General features: G+C 36.6%; 1 protein-coding gene across 1 annotated transcript in view; it reads left to right on the top strand.

Annotated features, from left to right (window-relative positions):
- Window positions 1–22,838, top strand: part of HECTD2 (HECT domain E3 ubiquitin protein ligase 2) — a 74,124-nt gene extending 51,286 nt beyond the window's left edge. Inside the window, exons 11-21 of the mRNA XM_027528590.1 lie at window positions 2,584–2,680; window positions 5,720–5,827; window positions 6,657–6,789; window positions 7,665–7,753; window positions 11,579–11,737; window positions 14,918–14,992; window positions 16,171–16,258; window positions 16,346–16,452; window positions 18,195–18,310; window positions 18,883–19,026; window positions 20,341–22,838. Of these exons, the coding sequence (XP_027384391.1) occupies window positions 2,584–2,680; window positions 5,720–5,827; window positions 6,657–6,789; window positions 7,665–7,753; window positions 11,579–11,737; window positions 14,918–14,992; window positions 16,171–16,258; window positions 16,346–16,452; window positions 18,195–18,310; window positions 18,883–19,026; window positions 20,341–20,461 (1,237 nt within the window). The 3' untranslated portion in view covers window positions 20,462–22,838. The remainder of the gene's footprint in view (window positions 1–2,583; window positions 2,681–5,719; window positions 5,828–6,656; window positions 6,790–7,664; window positions 7,754–11,578; window positions 11,738–14,917; window positions 14,993–16,170; window positions 16,259–16,345; window positions 16,453–18,194; window positions 18,311–18,882; window positions 19,027–20,340) is intronic.
- The last annotated feature ends 4,439 nt before the right edge of the window (window positions 22,839–27,277 follow it).

Here is a 27,277-nt window from a genome sequence, read left to right as displayed (position 1 = left end):
CATACCTTAACATATAAACTTTTAAGTGTATTTTAGATATCCAGCCTTGAAATCATTATATCATTATATTTCCTAAAGCATCTTCTTTTTGTACTTCATCTGAATTTATGTTTATGTTAATATGATTTTTGTTTGGTTAGTAACATCTTTTTAAGAAGGGAAAAGTCCTTAGTATGCAGTTTCTTATAAATTTTCTTTTTCTGTGTGCCATCACCCAGCACAGAGGTCAACAAACTTTTTCTGGAAAGTACAGGATTATAAATGTGTCTGGCTCTTTGGGCTGTGCAGTCTCTGGTCTACCATTATAGCACAAAACAGCCTTAGAAAATATGTAACTGAAGGGGTGTGTCTGTGTTCCAGAGCTTTACTCACAAGCCTGGGTAGTAGGCCATGTTGGTCCCGTGGACCATAGTATGCTGGTGCCTGATCTCACACAGTGATCACACATGTGTGCACATACACACATGAATTCACTCCTTTTCTCCCTTTTCCTGTAGATGAAGTGTTTGTTCTTTGTACATAGCATTAAAAGAATGGATGTTACACAGAAAGGGCTTCACCAGAAACGGTTTGTTACATTAGTGTAATAGATTTTCAAAACACTTGGCCAAATTCTTCATTACCCTGCACCTTATAGTCACACTTACAGTTTGGATTAAACCAGCAAGACTATCCCAGACATAATTTATTCCTAGACTCTGAGATGTCCTACAGAATGCATTATTCTAAGAGAGACTAACTGAGAAATACGATATGGATATAAGTAACCCATGACCCCAGAATTGGTTCAAGCTTCCAGGGACCTTTTCTACCAGAATTGACCTAAAACATAGACTAGAATTGGAGAAGGCGATGGCACCACTCCAGTACTCTTGCCTGGAAAATCCCATGGATGGAGGAGCCTGGTAGGCTGCAGTCCATGGGATCACGAAGAGTTGGACATGACTGAGCGACTTCACTTTCACTTTTCACTTTCGTACATTGGAGAAGGAAATGACAACCCACTCCAGTGTTCTTGCCTGGAGAATCCCAGGGATGGTAGAGCCTGGTGGGCTGCCGTCTATGGGGTGGCGCAGAGTCGGACACGATTGAAGCGACTTAGCAGTAGCAGCAGCATAAACTAGAATCCTGGATATATCTCAATCCACACCTGAAATGAGTAAGAATTCCGTTTCTGGGGGACCTTGGCCAGTCTGATGGATTTTTTCTTGACAGAGTTTATTCTACAAAGGTATTTTTTGTCCCACTTTAATGTATTTGTAATGTTTTAGACAAATCTACAATACGGTGCCAAGAGTTACTATGCATATTTCAGTGACATCTTTTAATGCAAAGGTCCTCTAAACACTGTATGGTAACACTGGTGTACCAAGAATGAGTTATAGAGGCTTGGTCCTATGATCCCTTCAGCCCTTGGGACCTAGAAGGGGATCAGAGCCCCAGGGCAAGTCACTGTCTGGCCATGGCCAGCCTCTTGTGTTTGTCTCAGTGTGTCGTACACATGGTATCGTTTGTCTGTGTGCTATGACTAGGGAAGGGCTAAGAACACTGTTTTAAAGTACATAGTTAGACCAGCATTATCCTGCTAAGTTCATTGCACTTCTTTTTGTTTCCAAATTTTTAGTTAGCACTTTGTGATTCAAAATTACTACACATTAATACTGAACAATTTTCTTACTGCTTTCTAACAGTTTCATTCCAAGAGGAAAACCATTTCATTTTCAGGTCATTCCAGGGCTATCTCCTTTTTCCTCCTAATGCCTACATCACAGTGTGACCAGTGGTCATACATGTGCTGATGAACTGTCCTTGGATGTGTTCCAACTACGGCTGATGGATTCATTACAGCCACTTGTGTGGGAGTCTAGCTCCCCGAACGGTCATTGCTGCCTTACTAGTTCTCTCTGAATGCATTTTATCTGTGTGCTTTATGGCTCTTTTATATAACAGAGTGAGCTCTGACCCAGGAAAGAAGTTATTTTCATAACTTTTGATCATATGTTGTGTGTTTACAAATACATACCATTTCATATTACTGCATCATTAAATAACAGTGCTAAAGCAACACTTTTATTTCATTACTCTTAAATGTGTTACTTTTCCTACCATAGTTCTTGCTAGATTTCCTCATTTCTGATGTATAAGCATTTCTGATGCATATGCATACTCAGAAAGTAATGCATTCTTATATTAATTTATGCACATGACTTTCTGTCCTAATCCTTCATCAGCACTTCTGCCTCCTGTTTCTGATGTTGGCCATATTTTTCCCAGGTAATGATGTACAAGTGGCTGCATAAACTGAGATTATTTGTATAAACAGTGCAAGCTGTCAGCACATATTTCAGAACATTGGATGTAGCTTCCTCTAGGGAATAAAGCCACTGCACGTCAGATAGTGATGTCTAGGTCACAAGGCTGTGGGATTCAAAGAAATTATGCACATCAGATCATTTTGTGAATGGTAAAACACAGTACAAAAGTAATGGTTTGATATTGTTGGAAGCGGTACCTTAGATTCCCTTAGTATAATTTTGCTAAAAATACACCATTTTGCTTTTTCTGTTTTCACTTGTTGAGCAGGTTTTCCTTCTGTCAGTACCCATTCGTTATTTCTATAGCTGCAAAAAAAATCATTATTCAAAGAGACTCAGAACAACAGATGATAAGCATCGCAAGGGTAAGCCAGCTATGAAAACATTTATGCTGACTATAATCTATAGTAAATAATTTAACAAGTCAAATGTCATGTGAATTGTTCTAGCATAATCAGGAAATGTCAAAAGTAAAATTCATATCATACTCCCTCAAAAAGTACTTAAACCTATTCATGATACAGGGAAAAAAATACTCCTCATCAACTTCTCATTGTTTTATAAATATAGTAGGAAGGTTAAATGCCTCTCACAGATCCAAAGTAGTGGGAACTTGGATATCATTTTGTAGATACCATCCTCCAGGGTCACTGGCAGTGCATTGGTGAGAAAGAACTACAGGGAGGACAAGGGAAGGGGCTGTCCTTAAGAGCAAACCACTCAAACCACCGACACGTTTTCTGAATTTTATGAAAGTCAAACAGAAACAGCTGAAAAATTAGAAAATGCAACAGAAAGTGCAGTCTTAGAAAACTGAGAAATATGTCCATAGACGGTGAGAGGTGTTTTATTGAGTCTTAGGGAACCAAAATGCCTGCAGGCCCATTGAAACGGGTAGCAGTCAGGCCGGCTTTAGGCAGGATGAAGTTCATCCCTGGGCCTGTCCTGTCCACTACCTACCACGATTTCTGCATAGCACAGTAAAGTTATAGATGAAGTACATAATTACTTTGATTGTGCTTTAAAAAAAAAAAAATTAGAGCTCTAGACTATACATTTTTATACTCAAATGTTTTTGAGTTTCTGCTTTTGCGACATGATTACTTACAACTTTAAAACTTAGAGAGGTTGGCTATAGTCTTCTTAAAATAGAGACCCCAAGAGAGACCTGTAGAGTACAAGGAAATGATTTCCATGTGTTGTTCAAGGATATAAAAAGAATTCTAAGGCATAAATTATAATACTTCAAATATCATAAAAGTAAGAATTGTTGATTCTTCAGTAATTTACCAGAAGGTGAGTATTGTTTGCTATCACAGAGCAGGGCAAAGAATTTGAGTGACTAGTGACATCCCAGAGTCAGTTTACACTGAGTATTGGCATATTAGAAGAAATGATACCGCCACTGTGTACCAAAGGAGTAACATAGCCATATTACCCTGCTGAAAAGTAGATTTCAACAGGAGTATTTAGCACCAGAATTATTAATCCTGGTTAGATATTGGCTCAAAGATTAGTCTATATATAGCTAGTCATTTTGATGATTAGCATTTATGCCATCTCATGTGCCTTTTTAGTTTTTTTTTTTTTAAAGCCTTGGGCTATGATTTTTTTCTATTTATAAGAAAAAAATCTAAAGAGCTAGAAGTTTAAGTTCCTCTGAGCAGTTTTCTGCTGTGCCACTCACACTTAAGATTTTAAATATCTTCTTTTAAATTTCCTTCCAATCAAAAGGAGAGTGGCAGCTGTAGAATGTATCCTGGGCTGTCTTCCTCAGAGCATGGGCACAAATGAGTAGCAATTGAAGAGTCCAGTGGTATTCTCAGTTATGGGTATTTCCCAGCATTTTAGCTTGTAAACTGCCATACCATTTGGAATTAATGACTAGTGACTATTTTGACACAGGGTAACCTTATAGATGGTTAATATAAGCAAGAACTTATATAGTATAATTTAAAGTTGTGAAAGTGATTTCCCAGATTAAAAATAACTTCCTCATCAGTCTATGTCTAAAATTCTACCATCGTTGGGTTATTTCTTTCATCTGAAGCACTTTCTATGCAGTATGAATTTCTGATGGGAGGAGTAGCCACTAAGCTTTGTCTTCCATTAGCATCCTAGTTCAAATTTGTTTGTTGGATATTTCCAGTGTGATGGCTTCCCAGGAGCTCGACTGGGAACAGAAGATAAGAAAGGGTTGGAAAAACAGGTCCATGACACTGCATACTACGCTAGGAATATAGATCTGTTTGAGCACCAAAGAGAGGACCCAGAGAAGGGGAAAGAAAAAAAAAAAAACCTTCTGCAAGCCTTTAGAATCGAATACTTGGAGAGATGAAGAAGGGCTCTGAATCAGTGTATTATTATAGTCATCTACAAAATCATGAAAGTAGCCTTACTATATAGACTTGGGGTATTAAAATTTTACCTGCTAAAGCATATTGCTGCATGTAATTAAAATGTCAGAATGTTTATCTTTAATCTGCACAATAATTCATTTTCTTTGCTACCAAAGAGGATGAGGTAGTCTGAAAAAGAGTTTAGATAAATATATTATACAAGCATGTAGACTTTACATGATAAATGACATTCATATATTTCCTATATTTTTGTAAAACATCCCCTTATTTCCAACACCCAGGCATAAATATTGTTGACATTGTAGGGAATTTGCTTTTGATAGTCTTTACGTATATTATCTTTAAAAGGCATCAGAGTTGAAACAATATTGTGTATACAATTTTGTTTCCTCGCTTTTTTTAGTTGTACATTCCTTAAACATTTTCCATGTTATTTACATAATTTTATGACCATCATTTTTGATAAGTATTGTAATTCCACTAGAGATTCATACTTAGTATATTTCTAAAGTTTTCCTCTTATAGATGATGCTGTGATGAATGTCACTGTATAAAATATTTCCTCTGTTTACGATTGGGACAAAAGATATGAACATTGTTGATGGTTTCTGAAATATGTTGAAAATTACTTTCTAAAAGTAGATTTTAGAGTAAATCCAGTATCTTAAAAAGCATAAGCCAAGCTTATCATCAGAAGTATGTGCCTTGTTCCCAGTGTTCCCCTTTGTTTGTATTTATTAAACAGAAAACTTTGCTGTGTAAGAGGTGAGACATGTAGAAGCAGTAATGCAACATTCTTTTACTGTAGAAGTTGAATTATTTTGGGGTCCTCCATTTTGTATCCCCTTCTGTTATCAATGTCCCAAAATGAAATAATTAAGGCATTTTCATAAATCAAAATTTGCATAACTGAGTTTATGAAATTGTTTATGTGAGAGATGGTAAAGAGAAGAATGTAAGTTATTTTTACCTAAGTGTTTAAATGTGTTAAATGAGATTATAGTTCAAGTAAAAATGAAAATGTTTGCTCTTTTTTTCAATCAGCAAAGTCTGGTGGATAAAGTATCTCGAAGACAGAGACCTGATATGAATATGTTGTTTCTAAATATGAAAGTAAGGCGGACACATCTGGTTAGCGATTCTCTTGATGAGGTATAGATTATTTATTCCAGAATAGTATTAATTGACTAAAGCTTTAAATAATTTGATAATATGGCTTATTACTAAAATCTTAGTAAGCTTTCTTTATTTCTGTGTGCCAGTGGTGTGCTTCCTTATATTTTGATACAATGGTTAAAATCAGTTCTGTATTCACAGTTAAGCCTTATGTTCATTTTTTATGTTTTTTAGTGGTTTGTTGTTAAATATTCAGAAAAGGATTTCATATAGAACACTTAAATGAGTAATTCATATTTCTGAATATATAATGTAGATTCTAGACCACATTTGTTAACTGGTTGGGTGCCTAACAAGTCATTTTAATTCCTCCAGGCCTCAGATTACTCATCTGTAAAATTGGAAGTCTGATCTACAAGGGTATATTGGGTACATTTAGGGTCAAACATATTGATACTTTGATTGTATATACATGTATTATTAAGCTTCAACCATGTACAGTTCTTCAACCAGATTTCCATGTGAATATTACAATATTTGATTTAGTAATGTGATTTTTTTTAAACTTCAGTGTTGAAGGCAAGTTTAAATGGATTACTTTGTATAGTATTTGGCTAAATTAAAATCTTGGAGTCAGTACGATGCCAGTAGGCAATAACCTTGAGCAAGGTACCTGACTTTCCTAATTCTGTTGCTTGATCTATACAACAAACATTACAATAGGGTTGGGCAGATTTATTGGATGGATGGATGGATGAAGTTTTGTAACATTGTAAATATGATAATACATTTCCAAGAATTTAAAAGGTTAATTTCCTTTTTTACTGCCTTTTGTTCTCCTCTGTCTTATAATTTCCTCAAACAGTTAACTCGGAAAAGAGCAGACCTGAAAAAGAAGTTGAAAGTTACATTTGTAGGGGAGGCTGGTTTGGATATGGGTGGCTTGACTAAAGAATGGTTCCTCCTCCTAATTCGCCAAATTTTTCATCCAGATTATGGTGAGTAGCTAATTTCTATGAAAGTGTTTTCTTCCTGATCATTAGATTTAAGTAGTCACTCATTTTTAATCTATGATTTTACAGATTTTTTTGTCAATCGTAAATGTTGAATAATTTTTTAAAGACAGTTACATTTTTTAAATTGACCAAATTGATGATTATAATATTTATAATCTTACTGGGAATCCTACACAAAATGTATTAGCATAGAAGCATTCACATGTTTTCTGACTAAGCCAAATATGTAAAAATTTGTCATTGAAATAAAAAGAACATTAAAAATTTTAAGATCAGAGCTATAGTTTGCTCATCACTAATATTCAAAGTGTCTGTCATAAAATAATGAGACATTTTAATAAATAGGAAGCATTAAATAAACCTTTGAACTTTAATTTGCTTTCATTTGATTTAGAGAAAACACCTATATATATAACCCTGAGTATTGTTAAGCGTTTTCTTCAAAAGAGTTTTAAGTGTTTTTTTAATTCTTTATTTTTCTTAATTTTGTATATATGTTTATATAATATCTCTCTGGTAATGGGAAATAGAGATGAGAGTGATGAAGTTTCCAGATAATCCTCAGAATTAATTTTGATAACTTATAAAGTATAAAACTATAGTTTCTATAAATCAACTGATTAATTTAGTTTCTGTCTTTTTACCATTTCAACCCTTGGTTCAGGATACCAGTGAAGAATAAGAGGCTCTTGCACACTCTCTGGACCCATATTTGATATATTTTAACATGACAATTGGTCTGTAACATAACTATTGCTGAACTGTTTTGCTTCTAATAGATAAGATATCATGTACATGTTTACCATTCTGATTTTTTAAATCAATCATATTGATGAAATTATGCTTCTATTTTTCAGGCATGTTTACGTATCATAAGGATTCATACTGCCATTGGTTTAGCAGCTTTAAATGTGATAACTATTCTGAATTCCGATTGGTTGGAATTGTATCCTTTAAACTTTCCACTAGGAGGTGCTAGTAGATTAGAGATTTTTAAGAATTTTATCTGAATTTTGGAAAACTGTTCTCATTAATTTATTCAGATTAAAGATTCTTATTAAATTTACTAGTAGATTTTTCAGTAGTCTTTATTATTTTGTAATATCACAGCTATATAATTATCAGCAGATTTAGTTAACTGGAAGGAGTGACTGAACTGTTAACATATTTCTCTGAAAACCTTATCTCAAGTATTATTTGCTATTTCATTTACAACCTAAATTATCAGAAATTTAAGACATTTTTAAAAGTCATAGTATCTTTCCTATTCACAATGAACTATTCCTTTAGTTCTTTGACTTTGTGCTTACTTCACTCAGTTTTCTAAATTGAAATTATGAAGATTAAACCTAATGTGGCCTCAAATCCTGAGACGGTCATAAGAATTAAAAGTTGAATGGAATGGGAACATTTGAAGCATACAGAATTATTTTATAGTGTTTTTTAAAATGATATAAATTCCTACGCCATCCTCTGATTCCTTCAGGTTTGTTGGAGAGGGTGTTCCTGTGTTGGGTAGGAGATTGGACAGGATGCCTTCTGCATTCATTTTTAAATTCTGAAAAGTATAAGTGTCTGTGGAAGAAAGAGAGAATAAATAAATGAGCAAACCCTAGGGATACACAGGTTAAAAAAAGAAAAAATCCCTGCTTTAGGAAGCTTACCGTCTGGATGGACGATGACCACCCATGCAGTAGGTTGTTCTCAGTCAGTGACCATTCGGCACTAAGTGCTGAGGAATCCTGAGAAGGAAGCAGTTCACTGCATTCCTCCCAGAGAAGGGAGAGTTTTTAAATGGAACCAGTACTGGAGAGAGTGGGACCCGGACTGGGAGAACGGCTGGGAAAGAGTCCACACCACAGAGCAATGTGTAGGTCCACTTGATGGGAGCAGGGGGCTCTCTGAGAGCTATAGATGGTGCTGGCAAAAAAGATTCAATTCAGTTCAGTCGCTCAGTCATGTCTGACCCTTTGCGACCCCATGGACTGCAGCACACCAGGCCTCCCTGTCCATCACCAACTCCCAGAGTTTACTCAAACTCATGTCCATTGAGTCCGTGATGCCATCCAAGCATTTCATCCTCTGTTGTCCCCTTCTCCTCCCACCTTCAGTCTTTCCCAGCATCAGGGTCTTTTCCAATGAGTCAGTTCTTTGCATCAGGTGGCCAAAGTATTGGAGCTTCAGCTTCAGCATCAGTCCTTCCAAGGAATGTTCAGGCAAAAAAAGATTAAGAGCCGTCTGATGGAGGGCTTTGAATATCATCTGACTTTGTGACATTTGTTGGAATACATCCCAAAGAATGTATATGGAAATCAAGAAACTGCATGGAAGAAAAGGGAGTAGGGAAAACCACAGACTGATAGTAAACTTAACCTGAAATTTGATGATGTGTTGTCGTATCTAAAGGTCCAAAGTGCCAAGCCCACAGTAAGGAACGTGTAACAGTTCCTAGACTCATATTTTCATTCTGTTATTGACAGTAGTCATTTGTTGAATGTTGTAACTTCATTGAAGGCCTACGTTATTAACGCTTCTCACTACACTAGGAGTCATTTGAATTTCCTGATAAGTATGTTTGTCATACTTCACATTCTTATCATGGCTTAGGTTTGGCTTATTTTGACTTTCTAGTGTTTGTAATAAAGTATCAGCTCTTACACTACATTTTTAGAGTAGTATATGTGATATTGTGAACGTGCTTACCAGATTTTTTTTTTTTTGGCAATAGGCATTAGTTTCTATTCAATCATTACCCAAAAGATCATATTAAATGTATTTAGATGTTGTATATTACAAGTTTAACAGTTATATCTAAAATTAATTTATAACCACCACTATCTCATTATTATGTGTATTGATCTCACACACAAACTATATAAAGGTTGCTGCCCTGAAAAGCATGATATTGTATATGAAAAATGTGTGATGGCGGTGGACTGTGGTCACATAAGTGGTTGAAAAATCTACCACAGGTGAAGAGAACAAAACATTTAGAAGTGGTAGGTATGGTGATTAAGAAAATATAATTGGCTCCATACATAATTTCAGTTTTAAAACTTCAGAGGGGCTTCTTAGGTGGGCTCAGTGGTAAAAGAATCTGCCTGCCAATGCAGGAGACATGAGTTTGATCCCTGGGTTGGGACTATCCCCTGGAGAAGGAAATGGCAACCCACTCCAATATTCTTGCCTGGGAAATCCCATAGACAGAGGAAGCCTGGCGAGCTTCAGTCCATGAGGTTGCAAAGAGGTGGACACGACTGAGCACACACACACAAAAGCATTCACTAAAATTTCAGAGCCAAAGATTGGTTGGGCTATCAGTTCTCACAGTGTTGTATGTCTAATACGATTATTTTTAAATATTAAGGCCTTGGAGTTTACAAGAAATATTATAGTGAAACCTATAGTAATAATTATAAAATGTTTTGAGGTCACATGAAGAGCCATAATCTAATAGTTTTTTAGAAGCAGAATTACCAGGAAGGCATTGGAACTAAGGGTGGGGCAATATAATGCAGTTCAGGGTTTCCAAACTCCGCCCTGTTTGCACCACATGGCATCTCCGGCAGAATTCCCACACCCCAACCCCTGCTTCAGCCAGAGCAGCTTTAGCGTGAAGTGCAGCGTGATTCTCCTGCAATCAAGGTGCCCTAAAGCAGATCCTGCGAACCTGCTTTCTTATCTGTTAAAAACCTTCCTTCAGGATTATAATTTTTTTTAAAAAATTGTCATGAAAAATGCTTAGAACTTATCACTACAGTAAATGATCATAAATGGTAACTGCAGTAGTGTGGTCCCTCTGTTATTGTTATTATCGTAGTTATAGGAGTATATTAGAGCTTATTTTCAATATCTTTCCTCTAGAACACACTGCTCGGTCTCTGTTGGTATGGTTACCTATAAAATAACATAACTGTTCCTTAGATTATTATTAGCCTTTTTCTGCCCTAGCAAATTAAAATATTGGCTATTTTCTAATCCTTTAAATTGTTTTTAATGATTTGTCCAGACCATATGTTTAGATTTCCTTTTAAGTCAGTAAAAGTAATGACTTCCTTAAGAACTTAATATAATCTTTGACAGTTGAAATGTCATAAAATTTGCTCTAAAACCCCTCATTTATCAAATGGATGAAGTAACATTCTGCTGTATAACTGATAAAAAAAAATACAGTTGGGCAAAGTTTATAAATATAACATCTGTAGCTTTTTAACTTAACACTTTGAGTAAACTCCAAGTACTGAGTCTTTCAGGTGTTACTGTGGGAGATTGTGTCTTATCGGTAGTGTGTGTGTATGCAGACGTCTGTGTGTGTGTTTCCATACGCCTACTCGATACAGCTCTCTCTACGTAGCCTGTATTTAGTTTGAAAATACCCAGAATGGTCACCAAAATCAATGGCACGTTCTGCAGGGAGTTCTGAATAAACTGCTGCTAATAAAATCACCATCTTTGTTTAAATGTAGAAGTTTTCTTAAATGTTAAATACTTTATAGAAATGTATGAACTTGCTATTGTGATCTTAGATATGCAGTTTTCTAGGGAAATCATTAAATACTATTACCTGAACCTCTCCTTTTTACATGATTTTTGGTAATCAAGGAATTATATTACGTAAAATAAAGGGAAAATAAAGCAAAGAGTAAGTATGTGGGATTAATTAGAAAATCAGTGTTAGATCTGAAAGAAGTATGCGAGAAATAGATGCATAATTCAAAACTCATTTGTTGTCATGGATTTTATGTTAATGCTTAACATTTAGTATGCATAGCTTATGGGACTAGCTGTTTATAACAGCATTACTTTGGATATTCGTTTCCCCCCCTGCTGCTATAAGAAATTATTGAGCCCTCCCATCGTTCCTAGTGATCAAAATACGCCAGTAGGCATCTGCAGTGTTACCACTGACGACTTGTGTCAAATTATGCCTGTAAGTATACAGTTGTTTACTATCTTGTCCCTTACTGCTGAATCTTCTTTCTTCTACTACAGTCTGTCTCCTCCTGATAACTATTTTTATGTTTAGATATGGTTTCCCTTTACATTTGTAACCCATCTCCTCTTTTGTCTAATTTTCTCCTTCCCTGTAGAGACACATAACCCACTTTGCAGCACTTAGTTCTTCCAGCATAGTGGAACAAACTTTGAGTCAGAGGCAGAGATTTGAATCTGGCCTCTGCAACTTACTAGCTTTGTGAATTTGAATAAGCTGTTTATGTTTCTGAACTCTAGTTTCCTTATGTGAACAGTGGAATAGTAAAACTTACATATTGGGAAGATTACACGAGATGATAAAGTATTCAGTATTCAATACTTGATTGCTTCTGTGGATTCTTATCAATGTGTCACTATGCAATATCGTTAACAATGTCTGCAACAACACCCTTAATAAAATTAATGAATTTCACAGACCTGGCTCTGATATTCTGCTAGTCAGAGACTAGATTTCCAATCATCAGATTTAATCCAGTGTTAAAATTTAGTAGAAGAATGTGGATAGTATGCTCATCATCCTGACAATCCCCTACAATAATAGTATTTTTCACAGCTGAATTTCGATAGCCATTGGTCAGCAGAGAATTCCCCTTATTATTAGTAAGTAGCTAGATGTGGACATCCTCTTTGTTCATTAAGGGCCTATTTAAATATTGTTGTGTTCTAGTTAATGGTCAGATCACTTTGGTGTAGGGTTGGAACCTTCCTACCAAAGTTGAAAAACCTCTCCAGAACATGTGACCAATTAGAAAACCATTCTTCATGTGATATCAAACACATTTTTGAAAGTAAGTTTGGATTCTTTTGAATTAAGAGCCTAAATCCATATTTTTACAAGACTCAGTAGTTGGAAAAGGTAACAGAGTAAACTCTACTTAAGAAAGATTTGCCCTCTATAGTCTTGTATTTTGGCCACATGCTACCTATGACCCTGGACAATTTACTGAATTTGCTTATTTGTATAACAATGGGAGTCATTGTTACAACTATACACTAATATATACTGGTGTATAAAACATATGAATACTATATATACTAATGGCTGAACTAACTTCTCATTTTAGATTTCTGTGATTTTTTTTTTGTCTCATATATGCAGTTTTTGTCAAATTTTTACCAATAAATTTCCTTATGTTATTACTGATTTTTACCAATAAATTGTCTGATTTTAGGATTAAAGCTATTTGAACTTGAGTCATTTGGATCCAAGTTTTTAGTTAATAATAATGGATATTTTATGAATGACTATACCAATATGTTTTTTCATATTATGGAGCTAAAGATGATACTGAGTTAATTTCATATTCCTATATTGCCTCTTTAATGATGAATCAAGATTGTGCATAAACTATGAGATCAGCTGAAAAAAACTGAGTGTCTGTACAGGTATGAATGAAGATAGAAAGGAAGCAAGAAAACTACTTTGTTAGGATAGTAGAATACAGGGAATTTTTTTAAATTTTTAAAATGGAATATCAATTTATTAATGGCATCTATTAAAATTAGCACCTAATTCCCATTTCATATATGGCAAAATTATCTAGAAAAAAGTTTTGTGCTTTTTTTTTATCAGTGCTTTGTTTACTATTTGTATCTGTACAATATGTGTTTCAAGAAGAGTAAGCAGGCAAGCAAAGAGAAACCTATAGTGATACATTTCTTAAACACAGTATTTATGAATAAGGATTTTAAAAAATCACAGAAAATAAGCAAAATATTCAATGATGGAGCCTTCAGTATAGCGTTAATAGGCCAGTGCTTTTCCGTGACCGCGTTAATGGAAACTCCATTGCTTTTGTAGAGAAGGGATCCATGACTCAAAGCATCAGAACTATCCCATGGCAACAACAAATCTTCCCCACACAGCCTTGTGAAAATTACCCTTGAGGGGTTCAGTTGAGAATGGAGAGGCTAAGTATAACCTTAAATCAGCAACTATAGTAGCTCTTTTCTTTTCTGTTTGAGTCACTGTCCAATACAGTCTGTTAAATAATACCAGGGTATTCAAATAGTATATAAAACCTATATCTTCATGCACTTTTAATTTTATATTTATAAAAATCATGAAAATGAACTATGGGCTAATTAATAATATTTTTACATTTAAGAATCTTAACTATAGATAAAAAAAATAAAAATTGAGTTTTGAAAATAGAAAGGCTGGGAATAAAATTCCTTACAGTCGAATAAAGCAGATCTGAGTAAATAACTTTATTACCTAATTGACTTTGTATTTTATCACTAAAAATTTGATCTTTAAAAGAATATGGTAAATTCTTTCAATTGGATTCATCTACTAGTTCCTTGAATTCTTTTAAAAAATTCAGATCTCCCAATTATAATTTTCAGCATCCATAACTTTATTAGTAATTGAAACAAATGATAAGAATCATACTAAAACCTATGTCACCCTAGATTTGTTTTAAAATTTATTTTAGTGAAATGGAAAACTTAATATTTAAAGTGTGTAAGCTCATTCTAAACATGCTGTTCTTTATCTTTCTGCCAATATTTAAAATAAAACATTTTTCATACAACCTGAAATTTTAAAAAATACTGGCTTAGTTTTTCTATTTATAAATCTCTGTTAAGGGGAAACATGAGTTACAATGTAGGGAAACATTTCTTCTAGTGTTCTCAACTTTTTATTGGCGGGGGAGAGCCCTTAACTGAAATGTAAAAGCCACTTAACACATATAAACTGTGTATTTTTACGTTTAAAAGAGGAATTATAAAACACTAACAGGTTTTTTTAAGAATATAAACTGAGAATGAGAAATACTACAAATTCATAAACAGTGATATTGCAAATAGCAGTGAATTATGATGGAAACTATACTCTTAGCTTATACATAAGAATAGACCCCAGAGTTATGCCTTTATGGGTATAACTGGATATTTTCCTTCATGTGACCTTTCCAGTAAATTTTTCCAAACCTTTTACATGGTCGAAATCGTTAACCAGTATTTTTTACCCTAGAAAATATGTCCCAATATTATCTTTATTTCAAAATCTGAGTTTATCTCACTTGTAAGTGAGCTATAGTAGATCTGGTTTACTGTTTGGGTAGTACTATTTGATTTAAAAACACAAATAACAGGTTTGTCTTTACAGGAGTTGGCCCACGGATTAAGTGAACTCCTGTCATATGAAGGCAATGTTGAAGAAGATTTCTATTCCACATTTCAGGTACCATTAAGGGCAAATAGCTTTCTGTTAACCAGGTATTTTATGTATGAAAAATACCTTTTGTTACCATATACCCATTGTTAGAAAAGAGGAACAAGGATTGATCTGTACATACCACTCCCTATCTTAAAGGATCTTAACCCGATAAAAACAGTGAAAAAGTAAGTGTTAGTTGCTCAGTTGCATCCAACTCTTTTTGACCCCCACGGACTATAGCCTGCCAGGCTCCTTTGTCCATGGAATTCTCCAGGCAAGAATACTGGAGTGGGTTGCCATTTCCTACTCTAGGGGATCTTCCTGACACAGGGATCAGACCCAAGTCACCTGTATTGCAGGCAGATTCCTTACCGTCTGAGCCGCCAGGGAAGCCCAAAGACATTGAAGCAGACGTGTAAGTAAACAATCAAGGAAAACCAGCAAGGCTGAGGGTACTCTGCAAGGCACCTGGCCTATATCCTGGACGCAGTTACTTTCTCAGAGCTTTTACCTTCTAAAAACAAGCCTCTTCTGTTGGTTCAGGACAAGAAGTAAGGAGCAGAAGTTACTCCATCAGACCAAAGTTCTCTCACTTCCACTCGCCTAAAAATAATCGGAAGGTGGAAATGGTGGTAATCCCCATAGCTCCAAAGGCCTGAGTGCTACCCAAATGGTCACACAAATTTTTTTAAACGTCAGTAAAGTGTTTAGCTTTGGAGAAGGCAATGGCACCCCACTCCAGTACTCTCGCCTGGAAAATCCCATGGACGGAGGAGCCTGGTGGGCTGAAGTCCATGGGGTCTCAAGGAGTCGGACACGACTGAGCGACGTCACTTACTTTTCACTTTCCTGCATTGGAGAAGGAAATGGCAACCCACTCCAGTGTTCTTGCCTGGAGAATCCCAGGGACGGCGGAGCCTGGTGGGCTGCCGTCTATGGGGTCACACAGAGTCGGACGTGACTGAAGCGACTTAGCAGCAGCAGCAGCAAAGTGTTTAGCTGTATTTAAGAGGGTTAAGACCCCACTTTTTTACTCCAAAATGCTTTCATGACACCATTCTTAATACAAATATCACAAGAGCCTAAGCTTTCTGTATTTTGTAATTTAGAAAAGGGGAAAAACTTTTCAAGTTTTACAAACCTGTTCACTGAAGTCTGTTAACATATACCAATAAATGTGGTGTGTTGGTATCTCCCATCAGGTGTTTCAAGAAGAATTCGGAATAATTAAGTCCTATAATTTAAAGCCAGGTGGTGATAAAATTCCAGTTACCAATCAAAATAGGAAAGGTAAGTTAAAACACCATTTCTTAATTAAAGCACATTAGTGTTTGCCATTTACTTTTATTATTTAACAGATGTAAAATTGCTTTTCAGAATATGTACAGCTTTATATTGACTTTCTTCTCAACAAATCCATCTATAAGCAGTTTGCTGCATTTTATTATGGATTTCATAGTGTGTGTGCTTCAAATGCCCTAATGGTGAGTTTAAAGCTTCATGCTTTCAGTTAGGGTTTGTAATACCATGATATTGACAAGTAATTCTTTAGAACATTTTAAATTAAAAAAAAATTTTTTAACTTTTAAATTAAAAAAAAAATTGTTTTCTGGTTTTTAAAGATAGAGCTGGAAAGAAAAATAGTTCTCTCATTTCAGCCTTAATTCTCTAAAGGGAAAAAAGACCAGTCAACTCCATCCCCCTCACCCATCATGCTGTGTCTTAAAATATGTCTTCTAAGCTTTAAAAAATTTCCCCAAGTAGAGTGGATGAAGAGATCCCCAAGGGCTCCAGATCTTTAAAACTGAGGTGCAAAGCACAGAAAATGGTTAACACATAAGCTCTCGGCAAAAGCTACAACTTCTCACTGTTTAAGGAACAGGTTTTTATAGCTGCTTCATTCCTCTTCAGGGGTCCCCCAGCAACTCTGAGTGGCCTTTTACCCTCAGGAAGTAGTTTGTCTCCAGAGTCATGGTGGGCTCTGCTTGGTTTGACTTTTTCTTAGCTGTGTGAGTGTGGGTCAGCTGCTGTTGAGAATGCCACATCAGAAATGTCATAAAAGTGATCTTCATCCCTGCTCCTCTGGGCACACTCCATCAAGCCATCTCCACTCAGTTTTATAAGGAGGGTTTGGAGTGAGGTCTTCCATATGAATTATTTTGCATAGGAGAGAACTTGCTTTAGAGTAATGGTCTTTCAGTTTAGTTCAGTTCAGTCACTCAGTCGTGTCCAACTCTTTGTGACCCCATGGACTGCAGCACACCAGGCCTCCCTGCCAATCGCCAACTCCCGGAGTTTCCTCAAACTCATGTCCATTGAGTTGGTGATGCCATCCAGCCATCTCATCCTCTGTCGTCCCCTTCTCCTCCTGCCCTCAATCTTTCCCAGCATCAGGGTCTTTTCAAATGAGTCAGTTCTTCGCATCAGGTGGCCAAAGTATTGGAGTTTCAGCTTCCACATCAGTCCTTCCAATGAATATTCAGGACTGATTTCCTTTAGGATGGACTGGTTGGATCTCCTTGCTGTCCAAGGGACTCTCAAGAGTCTTCTCCAACACCACAGTTCAAAAGCACCAATTCTTCGGCGCTCAGCTTTGTTTCTAGTCCAGCTCTCAGTATGTGATGGTCTTTATCACATGTTTATTGAAAGTACCTTTGAATGTGGAGCACTTGTTGATTTCTAATTAAGTTTTGTCTGCGATGCACTGTATTTATAGGGGTGGAAGGAGGGGAAATGAATAGTGTAGCAAGTCTTCACTTTTAAATTCTAATCTCTTTAGGTGGGAGACAAGCTACGTAGGTGAAAAAACAAGTGAACAACACAAAACAGACTAACCTACTACTCAGCCGCCAATTGTGCGCAGGCGGCTTCATGGGTGTTGGACGCAGGCGTGTCAGTAGATGCTAGAGTGGCTCAGAGTTCCAAGCTGTGTCTTGGGGAAGAGCTGTAATTTGGATTTATGCTTAATCATCTGCTTGTTTTTCTAGCTAATTGCTGTTATTTGCAAAAGGGGGAATCTAAGAGTTGGATAAGATTTATAAACTTTCAGAAGCAAAAATATCTCAGTACGAAAAATATAAATGGAAAATATTTTTCCTTAAAAAATGGTTTGATTTACTATAAGAAGGTCATGATTTTTGTTGCTTGATTCAATGAAAACAGTTCCAGTTTCACGTTTTTTCATCATCACTTTTTCTTATCATTTTTGATGAATAATTATTGGCAGCTGCTTCGTCCAGAAGAGGTTGAAATTCTGGTCTGTGGAAGTCCTGAGCTGGATATGCACGCCCTGCAGAGAAGTACACAGTATGATGGTTATGCAAAAACTGACTTGACTATCCGGTGAGCTCTTTGTACTTCTGAGAGTGAGACTGCTGAAGAGGGAATGAAAGGGAATGTGGTTGGTTTATTTGTGTAACTTAAAATCTTTGAATCAAGTTAAGTCACCAGAAATCTCGTACAGCCCACACTGCCTTCTTTTATCTCTTGAAAGTAATGTGAGAATATTCAATATGAAATCACTAAGCAGTCCCCTTGGGAGAAAGTGATATAAGTAAGTTTCTACAGAAGTCCAGAGAGTTGACTTCTTTTAAAAAATGACTTTGGTCCTAGAATTGCAGGGATGCCATGCTTATAAAAAGCCTTTTAATAGCACTGTGTTGAAAAATACGGAAAATTATATAGAAGAAAAATAGCTTATGTACTCTCTGTTGCTGGACTATTTTTATAATGACGTTAGTCAAAAATCTAATTTATATATAGAAGCCTGTCATTCCTCCATTTCAGTTTGAGAGCAGTATGTACCTTTAAGGGAAGTTGTTTCCCTAAAGCTTGCTTTATATTATTTTATTCTCATCTGCAGGACTTTTGTCATTTTATATACATTTTATATACATTTCCTTTGTGTTCTCTAGATACTTTTGGGATGTTGTTCTTGGATTTCCTCTTGATCTTCAAAAGAAGTTGTTACATTTTACTACAGGAAGCGACAGAGTTCCTGTAGGAGGAATGGCTGATTTAAACTTTAAAATCTCAAAGAATGAAACATCTACTAACTGGTAAATTTCCAGATTGTCATTCTTTTTTTTTTTTTTTAATCTGTAGGTCTTGCTAATAATAGTATGCTTGGAATTAGAAGATTCTTTCCACATGAAGTTGTTTTCTTAGAAAAATCCTCGAAGTAAACATGGCTTTGAAGTAAGATAGACTCTGGCTTAAGGTTCTTTATTAATTTTGAGACATACCAATACTAACTGATAATAATTCCTTTCCATCAACTTTTTACTTTGCCAAGTCAATTACTTTATCATCACTTCCAGAATCTAGCTTGTTTTTCATAGTATTTAGTTTGTCTGATCTTCATTTTTACTTGAAAGTCTTTTTATTTAAGATGCCAGGTGAGTTTTCTGGCTATTATTATAATTAGTTCCAGAAGTCCTGTTGTACTGGAATACTTCTAGTGCCGGTCTTTTTTTTTTCCTTATTTTGCATATGAAAGTGATGCTGATGGTGGCTTTAAATTATTTTCTAGAGTGTTGGTGGGGTAATGTTGATCTACTTACTTCTTTTCCCAATCTCATTGTAATTTCTAAAGCTAATTTGAGTAGATACTACTTTGATTATAAATGTTTTTTCTCCTGCCCTATGTATTCCCCGAGCTCTGTCAGTTCTTCCTTTCATCAATTAGAACTGAAATTTGTCCTTTCCTTTATCACTGCTACCACAACAGCTGTTCTGATTCTGCGGAGTTCATAAAAACTGAGGGAAAGGGTCTAAGGATTCTGCTGGAATCTTGGATATAGATAAAAGTGTCATTGGGTAGAGGACTGGGAGATCTGATCAGCAAGATTCAGAGGATGAAGGTTGCATGTACCTTGAGGGCAGCAACAGAAGAAGTGTGGGTATCAAGTGTCTCAGAAATGTTATGATTTTTTTGACAGTCAAGGCTAAAATAATAGTTATTTTTCCTACTATTCTACTGGGTCTTTCCACCCATTCGGATAGTTTGCCTTATGTGATGAGGCAATTGAGATTTGTAGACATGAAGCCACTTGAACGAGATCTCACAGCCAGAAAGTGAGGGAGATTGTATTCAGATTGATTTGTCTGACTCTAAAAATAATGCTTCCAGAATGTAAGTTTTGTGAGAGCAGGGCCATTGTCTTGTCGGTAAACCCAGCCGCGGGGTGTGGAATGGTGCCTCATACACAACAGGTACTCCAGAAGTATTTGTTCAGTAAAGGAATGGATGAGTCGTCTCAGTCTAGTGAAATAGATTTGAGTATGTGTGTTCAGGTAGGTGGAAAGTTACTTAGCAGTCATTGTGTGTGTGTTTTAAGACTTGGTATCTTTGAAGAAAATGTTTCCCCTAGGTTGCCTGTGGCCCACACCTGCTTCAATCAACTTTGCCTTCCCCCCTACAAGAGCAAAAAGGACCTGAAACAGAAATTGATCATTGGAATTTCAAATTCAGAAGGTTTTGGACTTGAGTGACCAAGAAGACTTGAAATACATTTATATGTAGCATTCACTTCCCTCTTACTGTGCCTTTAACCTTTTCATGTTTTCTGTCTCAAAATACCTTGAAAAAGCTCACCAACTTTAAAAGACTGACTTAAAAAAAAAAATCAAATATGAAGTGTGTTCAGTAGAGGCATGGTTTTCTAAAAACACAACACAGTTTGAGTGAGAGAAAGACCAGATGGCAGAGACAGGTGGGTCCGGTCCCTCCTTTTATAGCACTTTATCATCCTCCATAAGTAGTGCATCACAGGTGTTCCGCTGGGGAAGCATCGTGCAGTAAAGAGATGACAGGGTGGGTGGAGCCCAGTGGCAGAGCGTGTGCTGCTCGCACACAGTAGCAACATGGACAGCTACATTATCATTAATGTGGGGCATGTAGCCATATTTTCATATAGCGGTTAAACAACAGTATAATAGCAAATGCAATTTACAGGGGTTTTTTTGATATACTGGCTTGGTCCTCTAAAGATTCTTTTCAACCGTTCCTGAAAATCAGCATGTAAATAACTACATAATAGCCTGAGAATAATGGGATTTTGATAGTGCCATTTATTGCTAAAGATTTATTTTTACAAAGTAAATTCAGGGTTTTAGATGTGTGTACAGCTTTTACAAATCAATAAAGATGATTGTACAAGAGTGTAACTATTTTCAGACTAATTGGACTCCAGGTTATATTCTTTTAAGTATCGTCAGTCTGCATGCACATGCTCAGTAAACTGGTTACTTTGAGTACTCTGTACTGTTTGTGTAATCCTTTCTTCTTAGGGGTCAGAATACTAGAAAGGAAATAGATCTGACTAGTCACCGATAGATGAAGTCAATTACAAGCACAAAAAGAGAGAACTGATTTATATATACTTTGACTGACATACAAGACTTATTTATAGTATTTTTTGATCACCTGTTGTACTGAAACACTAATTTTTGCAAACAAGTAGGATAAGATATTTGACAAAAGTGAATACGATAACATTTGTGTCAAAATGACATGAAGCGAAGCGAAAGTCACTCAGTGACATAGCTTGATGAAAAGATAGGGTTCAACATTTTGGCCCAAATGTTTGTTTTTCACTGGATTCTGAATATAGCAAATTCAAAAGTACCCTTTTTGGACTTTCTTAATAAAGCACCATGTAAAAAGAAACTGCATTTTAAGTCAGACAGTAAATGGTTTTAATTTACAGCAAATGAAGCAGTTTTATTAGCACATTACAGTATTTCCAAATCGACTTCTGTATTATACTTTGATAGCTTTCCTTCAGAAAACTCTGAGGGTGTATTTGCAATAATAATGAAGCCAGCATTTAGTACCAGCACATGGTTCACATGCAAATAATACTTTCCCGATTTCCAAGTTACACTACTATCTTATTGCTATGATTCCTACACCCCCACCAGCAGAATTCTTCTAGGGTGGAGGAACTAATCAGCTTGTTCTGCATTTCCAAAGCCAGCTTGTGAATCCTGGAGGAAAGGAGTTAGTTCATTTACTATTCTGTTTGGGACAGAAGTGATTCCACTTTTCCACTTGGACATACTATTTAAAGGATTTTTCTTCTTAAAATTCTTGGAACACCTAAGAGATTTAAGGGCATGTTGGTTTTGTTTTGTTTGCTCCGTTTGTAATCCATGTGCAAATAAAACTGCTTCTCTCTTACACTGCTTGAACTAGAAAAAGTAAGGTGTTTAGTGTAGGTTACTGCTAACTAATAAGCACAAAAGAATCATGTATAAGAAACCAGATTTAAGTGTTCTAAATAAAATGTAAACAAAACTTCTACTTGGTAGAGATGGGAAAATTGTGTGGCTTGGTCTGCATGTCTTTGATGTGCTTGTATATCAATAGCTGTGTCATTTTTAAATAAGAAGTATACAAGCAAGCCAAATTTTTAAATGACAGAGTCCATAAACAACTGGAAAATGTTTGTTGTCTGTTGTTGAAATTTATAATCATTTATCACTAAATTGCACATTGCCTTTATTTATTTATGCTCTGGTTTTGGTTTACAGTGTAATTAATACCTCATTTTTTAAAAGAACCACTACTGTTATATTTCGTTAATTTAAACAGCTAGAAAATTCATGCAGTTGCTTTCTTTTTATATAATCTGTTCATGAATTCTTGATTTTTGTATCTGCCACAGTAAATTAAAGCATTGCACAGTATTTATCAGTATTTACAAAATGTTCTGTCCTTTTTAAATCTTTGTTTAGTTAATCATATTTTTGTCTGTACGATCAGAAGTTTTTAAATGCCCCTCTTTTTTGTACAAATGTGTATTGTATTATATTGTTAATTTCTGGATAAATTTTTTCAAATATTAAAGTTATATAATCAACTAGACTTCATTTTTTTTTGAACGTTAGGCAATGAATTAAAACTTTAAAATTTAACTCTGTTTGTTACACTGTCTTTTAAACTGGTGCTTTGGAAAATTATTTACATACTCCTTCAAAAGGTGTGTTATTGACACCAAATGCAGCTAACCACTAGCATTATTTTTCGGTATGAAACAACATATAGGCAATGACTGGATGATCACAAATATCCACCAAATGAACATTATAGCACCATGGAGGTCACCTAGAAATGAACTAAGTGCGACATTTCATTGGCCATCAATCAACAGCTTCAGATCTATTCAGTTCAGTTCAGTTACTCAGTCGTGTGCCACTCTTTGCAACCCCATGAATCGCAGCACGCCAGGCCTCCCTGTCCATCACTAACTCCTGGAGTTCACTGAGACTCACATCCATCGAGTCAGTGATGCCATCCAGCCATCTCATCCTCTGTCGTCCCCTTCTCCTCCTGCCCCTAATCCCTCCCAGCATCAGAGTCTTTTCCAATGAGTCAACTCTTCGCATGAGGTGGCCAAAGTACTGGAGCTTCAGCTCATCATTCCCTCAAAAGAATACCCAGGGCTGATCTCCTTCAGAAGGGACTGGTTGGATCTCCTTGCACTCCAAGGGACTCTCAGGAGTCTTCTCCAACACCACAGTTCAAAAGCATCAATTCTTCGGCGCTCAGCTTTCTTCACAGTCCAACTCTCACATCCATACATGACCACTGGTAAAACCATAGCCTTGACTAGACAGACCTTTGTTGGCAAAGTAATGTCTCTGCTTTTCAATATGCTATCTAGGTTGGTCTTAACTTTCCTTCCAAGGAGTAAGCATCTTTTAATTTCATGGCTGCAGTCACCACCTGCAGTGATTTTGGAGCCCCAAAAAATAGTCTGACACTGTTTCCACTGTTTCCCCATCTATTTCCCATGAAGTGATGGGACCGGATGCCATGATCTTCGTTTTCTAAATGTTGAGTTTTAAGCCAACTTTTTCACTCTCCTCTTTCACTTTCATCAAGAGGCTTTTTAGTTCCTCTTCACTTTCTGCCATAAGGGTAGTGACATCTGCATATCTGAGGTTATTGATATTTCTCCTGGCAATCTTGATTCCAGCTTGTGCTTCTTCCAGCCCAGCATTTCTCATGATGTACTCTGCATAGAAGTTCAATAAGCAGGGTGACAATATGCAGCCTTGATGTACTCCTTTTCCTATTTGGAACCAGTCTGTTGTTCCATGTCCAGTTCTAACTGTTGCTTCCTGACCTACATACAGGTTTCTCAAGAGGCAGGTCAGGTGCTCTGGTATTCCCATTTCTTTCAGAATTTTCCACAGTTTATTGTGATCCACCAAAACCATTAGTTTGGCCATGTTTTCCCTTACCACATTTTCCTTGATTAATGAACAAAGAGAAGAGATTCTGAGAATGTAGGAGAGAATGTCATGGGTGATAGATAGGAGAAATTAGGTAGCTGGGTGGAAGACTGAGGTGAGTTTTCACAGGGGAGGGTACAAGATCGGTTCACCCAGAGGGCCTGGTGACTGGTTAAGAACTGAGCTTTGAAACTGCCTGGGTTTGAGTTTACTGTTCAATACTTCTGTTTCCTTGGTCAGGTTAATCTGTTCATGCCTTAATTATCAAATGATAATAATTTGTGAAATGAAAATAACCCTATCTCAATGACAGAGTACTGGGGAGAAATAAATGAATTAGTATGTGTAGAGCACTTACACAGTCCCTGGCATATAATAAGCAATATAATGTGACACCAGAGGAACCATGGTTCCAGTTGGATTACCTCTTATAACCACTGCTTCTAATAATACATAATTCATAGAGTTGTTCAATAAACCTATACACACACCTATATAGTTCTATAGGTGTGTTTATATACTTATGTATGTGTATATCTTATTGTAAATATATGTATTAGATATATATTGTTGTTTAGTCACTAAGGTGTGTCTGACTCTTTGTGACCCCATGGACTGCAGCCTGCTGGGCTCCTCTGTCCATGGGATTTCCCAGGCAGAAATACTGGAGTGGGTTGCAATTTCCTTCTTCAGGGCATCTTCCTCATCCAGGGATCGAACCCATGTCTCCTGCACTGGCAGGCAGATTCTTTACTGCTGAGCCACTAGGGTTACTCATATAGATATATGCTTATACATTTTATATATATATACACACGTATAAAATGTAGTTAGCATATATAAATAAGTACTTATGTCATGCCTAACCTATAATAAACCTTATATGTTTGATAATATTACCATTCAGTTCAGTCGCTCAGTCGTGTCCGACTCTTTGCAACCCCATGAATCGCAGCACGCCAGGCCTCCCTGTCCATCACCAACTCCCGGAGTTCACTCAGACTCACGTCCATCGAGTCAGTGATGCCATCCAGCCATCTCATCCTCTGTCGTCCCCTTCTCCTCCTGCCCCTAATCCCTCCCAGCATCAGAGTCTTTTCCAATGAGTCAACTCTTCGCATGAGGTGGCCAAAGTACTGGAGTTTCAGCTTTAGCATCATTCCCTCAAAAGAACACCCAGGACTGATCTCCTTCAGAATGGACTGGTTGGATCTCGTTGCAGTCCAAGGGACTCTCAGGAGTCTTCTCCAACACCACAGTTCAAAAGCATCAATTCTTCGGCGCTCAGCTTTCTTCACAGTTCAGCTTTCACATCCATACATGACCACTGGAAAAACCATAGACTTGACTAGACGAACCTTTGTTCGCAAAGTAATGTCTCTGCTTTTGAATATGCTATCTAGGTTGGTCATAACTTTCCTTCCAAGGAGTAAGCGTTTTTTAATTTCATGGCTGCAGTCACCATCTGCAGTGATTTTGGAGCCCAAAAAAATAAAAGTCTGACACTGTTTCCACTGTTTCCCCATCTATTTCCCATGAAGTGATGGGACCAGATGCCATGATCTTCATTTTCTGAATGTTGAGCTTTAAGCCAACTTTTTCACTCCACTTTCACTTTCATCAAGAGGCTTTTTAGTTCCTCTTCACTTCCTGCCATAAGGGTGGTGTCATCTGCATATCTGAGGTTATTGATATTTCTCCTGGCAATCTTGATTCCAGCTTGTGCTTCTTCCAGCCCAGCATTTCTCATGATGTACTCTGCATAGAAGTTCAATAAGCAGGGTGACAATATGCAGCCTTGATGTACTCCTTTTCCTATTTGGAACCAGTCTGTTGTTCCATGTCCAGTTCTAACTGTTGCTTCCTGACCTACATACAGGTTTCTCAAGAGGCAGGTCAGGTGCTCTGGTATTCCCATCTCTTTCAGAATTTTCCACAGTTTATTGTGATCCACACAGTCAAAGGCTTTGGCATAGTCAATAAAGCAGAAATAGATGTTTTTCTGGAACTCTCTTGCTTTTTCCATGATCCAGCGGATGTTGGCAATTTGATCTCTGGTTCCTCTGCCTTTTCTAAAACCAGCTTGAACATCTGGAAGTTCACGGTTCACATATTGCTGAAGCCTGGCTTGGAGAATTTTGAGCATTACTTTGCTAGCACATGAGATGAGTGCAATTGTGCGGTAGTTTGAGCATTCTTTGGCATTGCCTTTCTTTGGGATTGGAATGAAAACTGACCTTTTCCAGTCCTGTGGCCACTGCTGAGTTTTCCAAATTTGCTGGCATATTGAGTGAAGCACTTTCACAGCATCATCTTTCAGGATTTGAAGGAGCTCAACTGGAATTCTATCACCTCCACTAGCTTTGTTTGTAGTGATGCTTTCTAAGGCCCATGTGACTTCACATTCCAGGATGTCTGGCTCTTACTAAACATAGGTTGGACCATCTCAATCATCAAATCCCTCTCATTGCCTAATATACTGTTTAACCAAGGTGTATTTCAATAGCTGTATTTTTCATTTCTAGAAATTCTTTCAGTTCCTTTTCAAATCCATCCGCTCATATTTCATACTGTTGTTTCTTTCCTATGGGTTTTTAAAAAATAATTTTCAGTATACTTGTTTGATATTTTATTTTATATTATTTTTTTACTCTCCCCAGTTCTTGAAATACTGATTCTTGTATTTGTTCATCTACTGGCTCTCATAGTAATTTATTTCCTTGTGTCACTTATAATTTTGCTTTTAATTTAATTTTGGGCCCTGAGAAATGCAAGTGTCCTAGTAGAGTAATTTCATATTGTTGCCAACAAAGGCCCTACAGGTTTCTATACCAATTTGTATGTGACCTCCTCAGATTGGGGCTTCTTTTCCACTTGTGTATGTTTGGGCCCCTCCCCTATAGTGGCACAGGTTGGGGTTTATGAGTAAAGTTTTTCTGTCCCATTTTCATAGATTTAACAGCCCTTTTAAATTCTGGGCTATATGAGGTGGAATCAGTTTTGGCTCTTCACCTTGAATAGGGCTTAAGGAATGTCTGTTGAATTCACATGGGCATTAATATCCAT

Source organism: Bos indicus x Bos taurus, chromosome 26 (assembly GCF_003369695.1).
Source record: "Bos indicus x Bos taurus breed Angus x Brahman F1 hybrid chromosome 26, Bos_hybrid_MaternalHap_v2.0, whole genome shotgun sequence".
Taxonomy (NCBI): domain Eukaryota; kingdom Metazoa; phylum Chordata; class Mammalia; order Artiodactyla; family Bovidae; genus Bos; species Bos indicus x Bos taurus.
The sequence above is the reverse complement of the archived record's forward strand: the minus strand, read 5'-3'. Positions and strand labels throughout refer to the sequence as shown.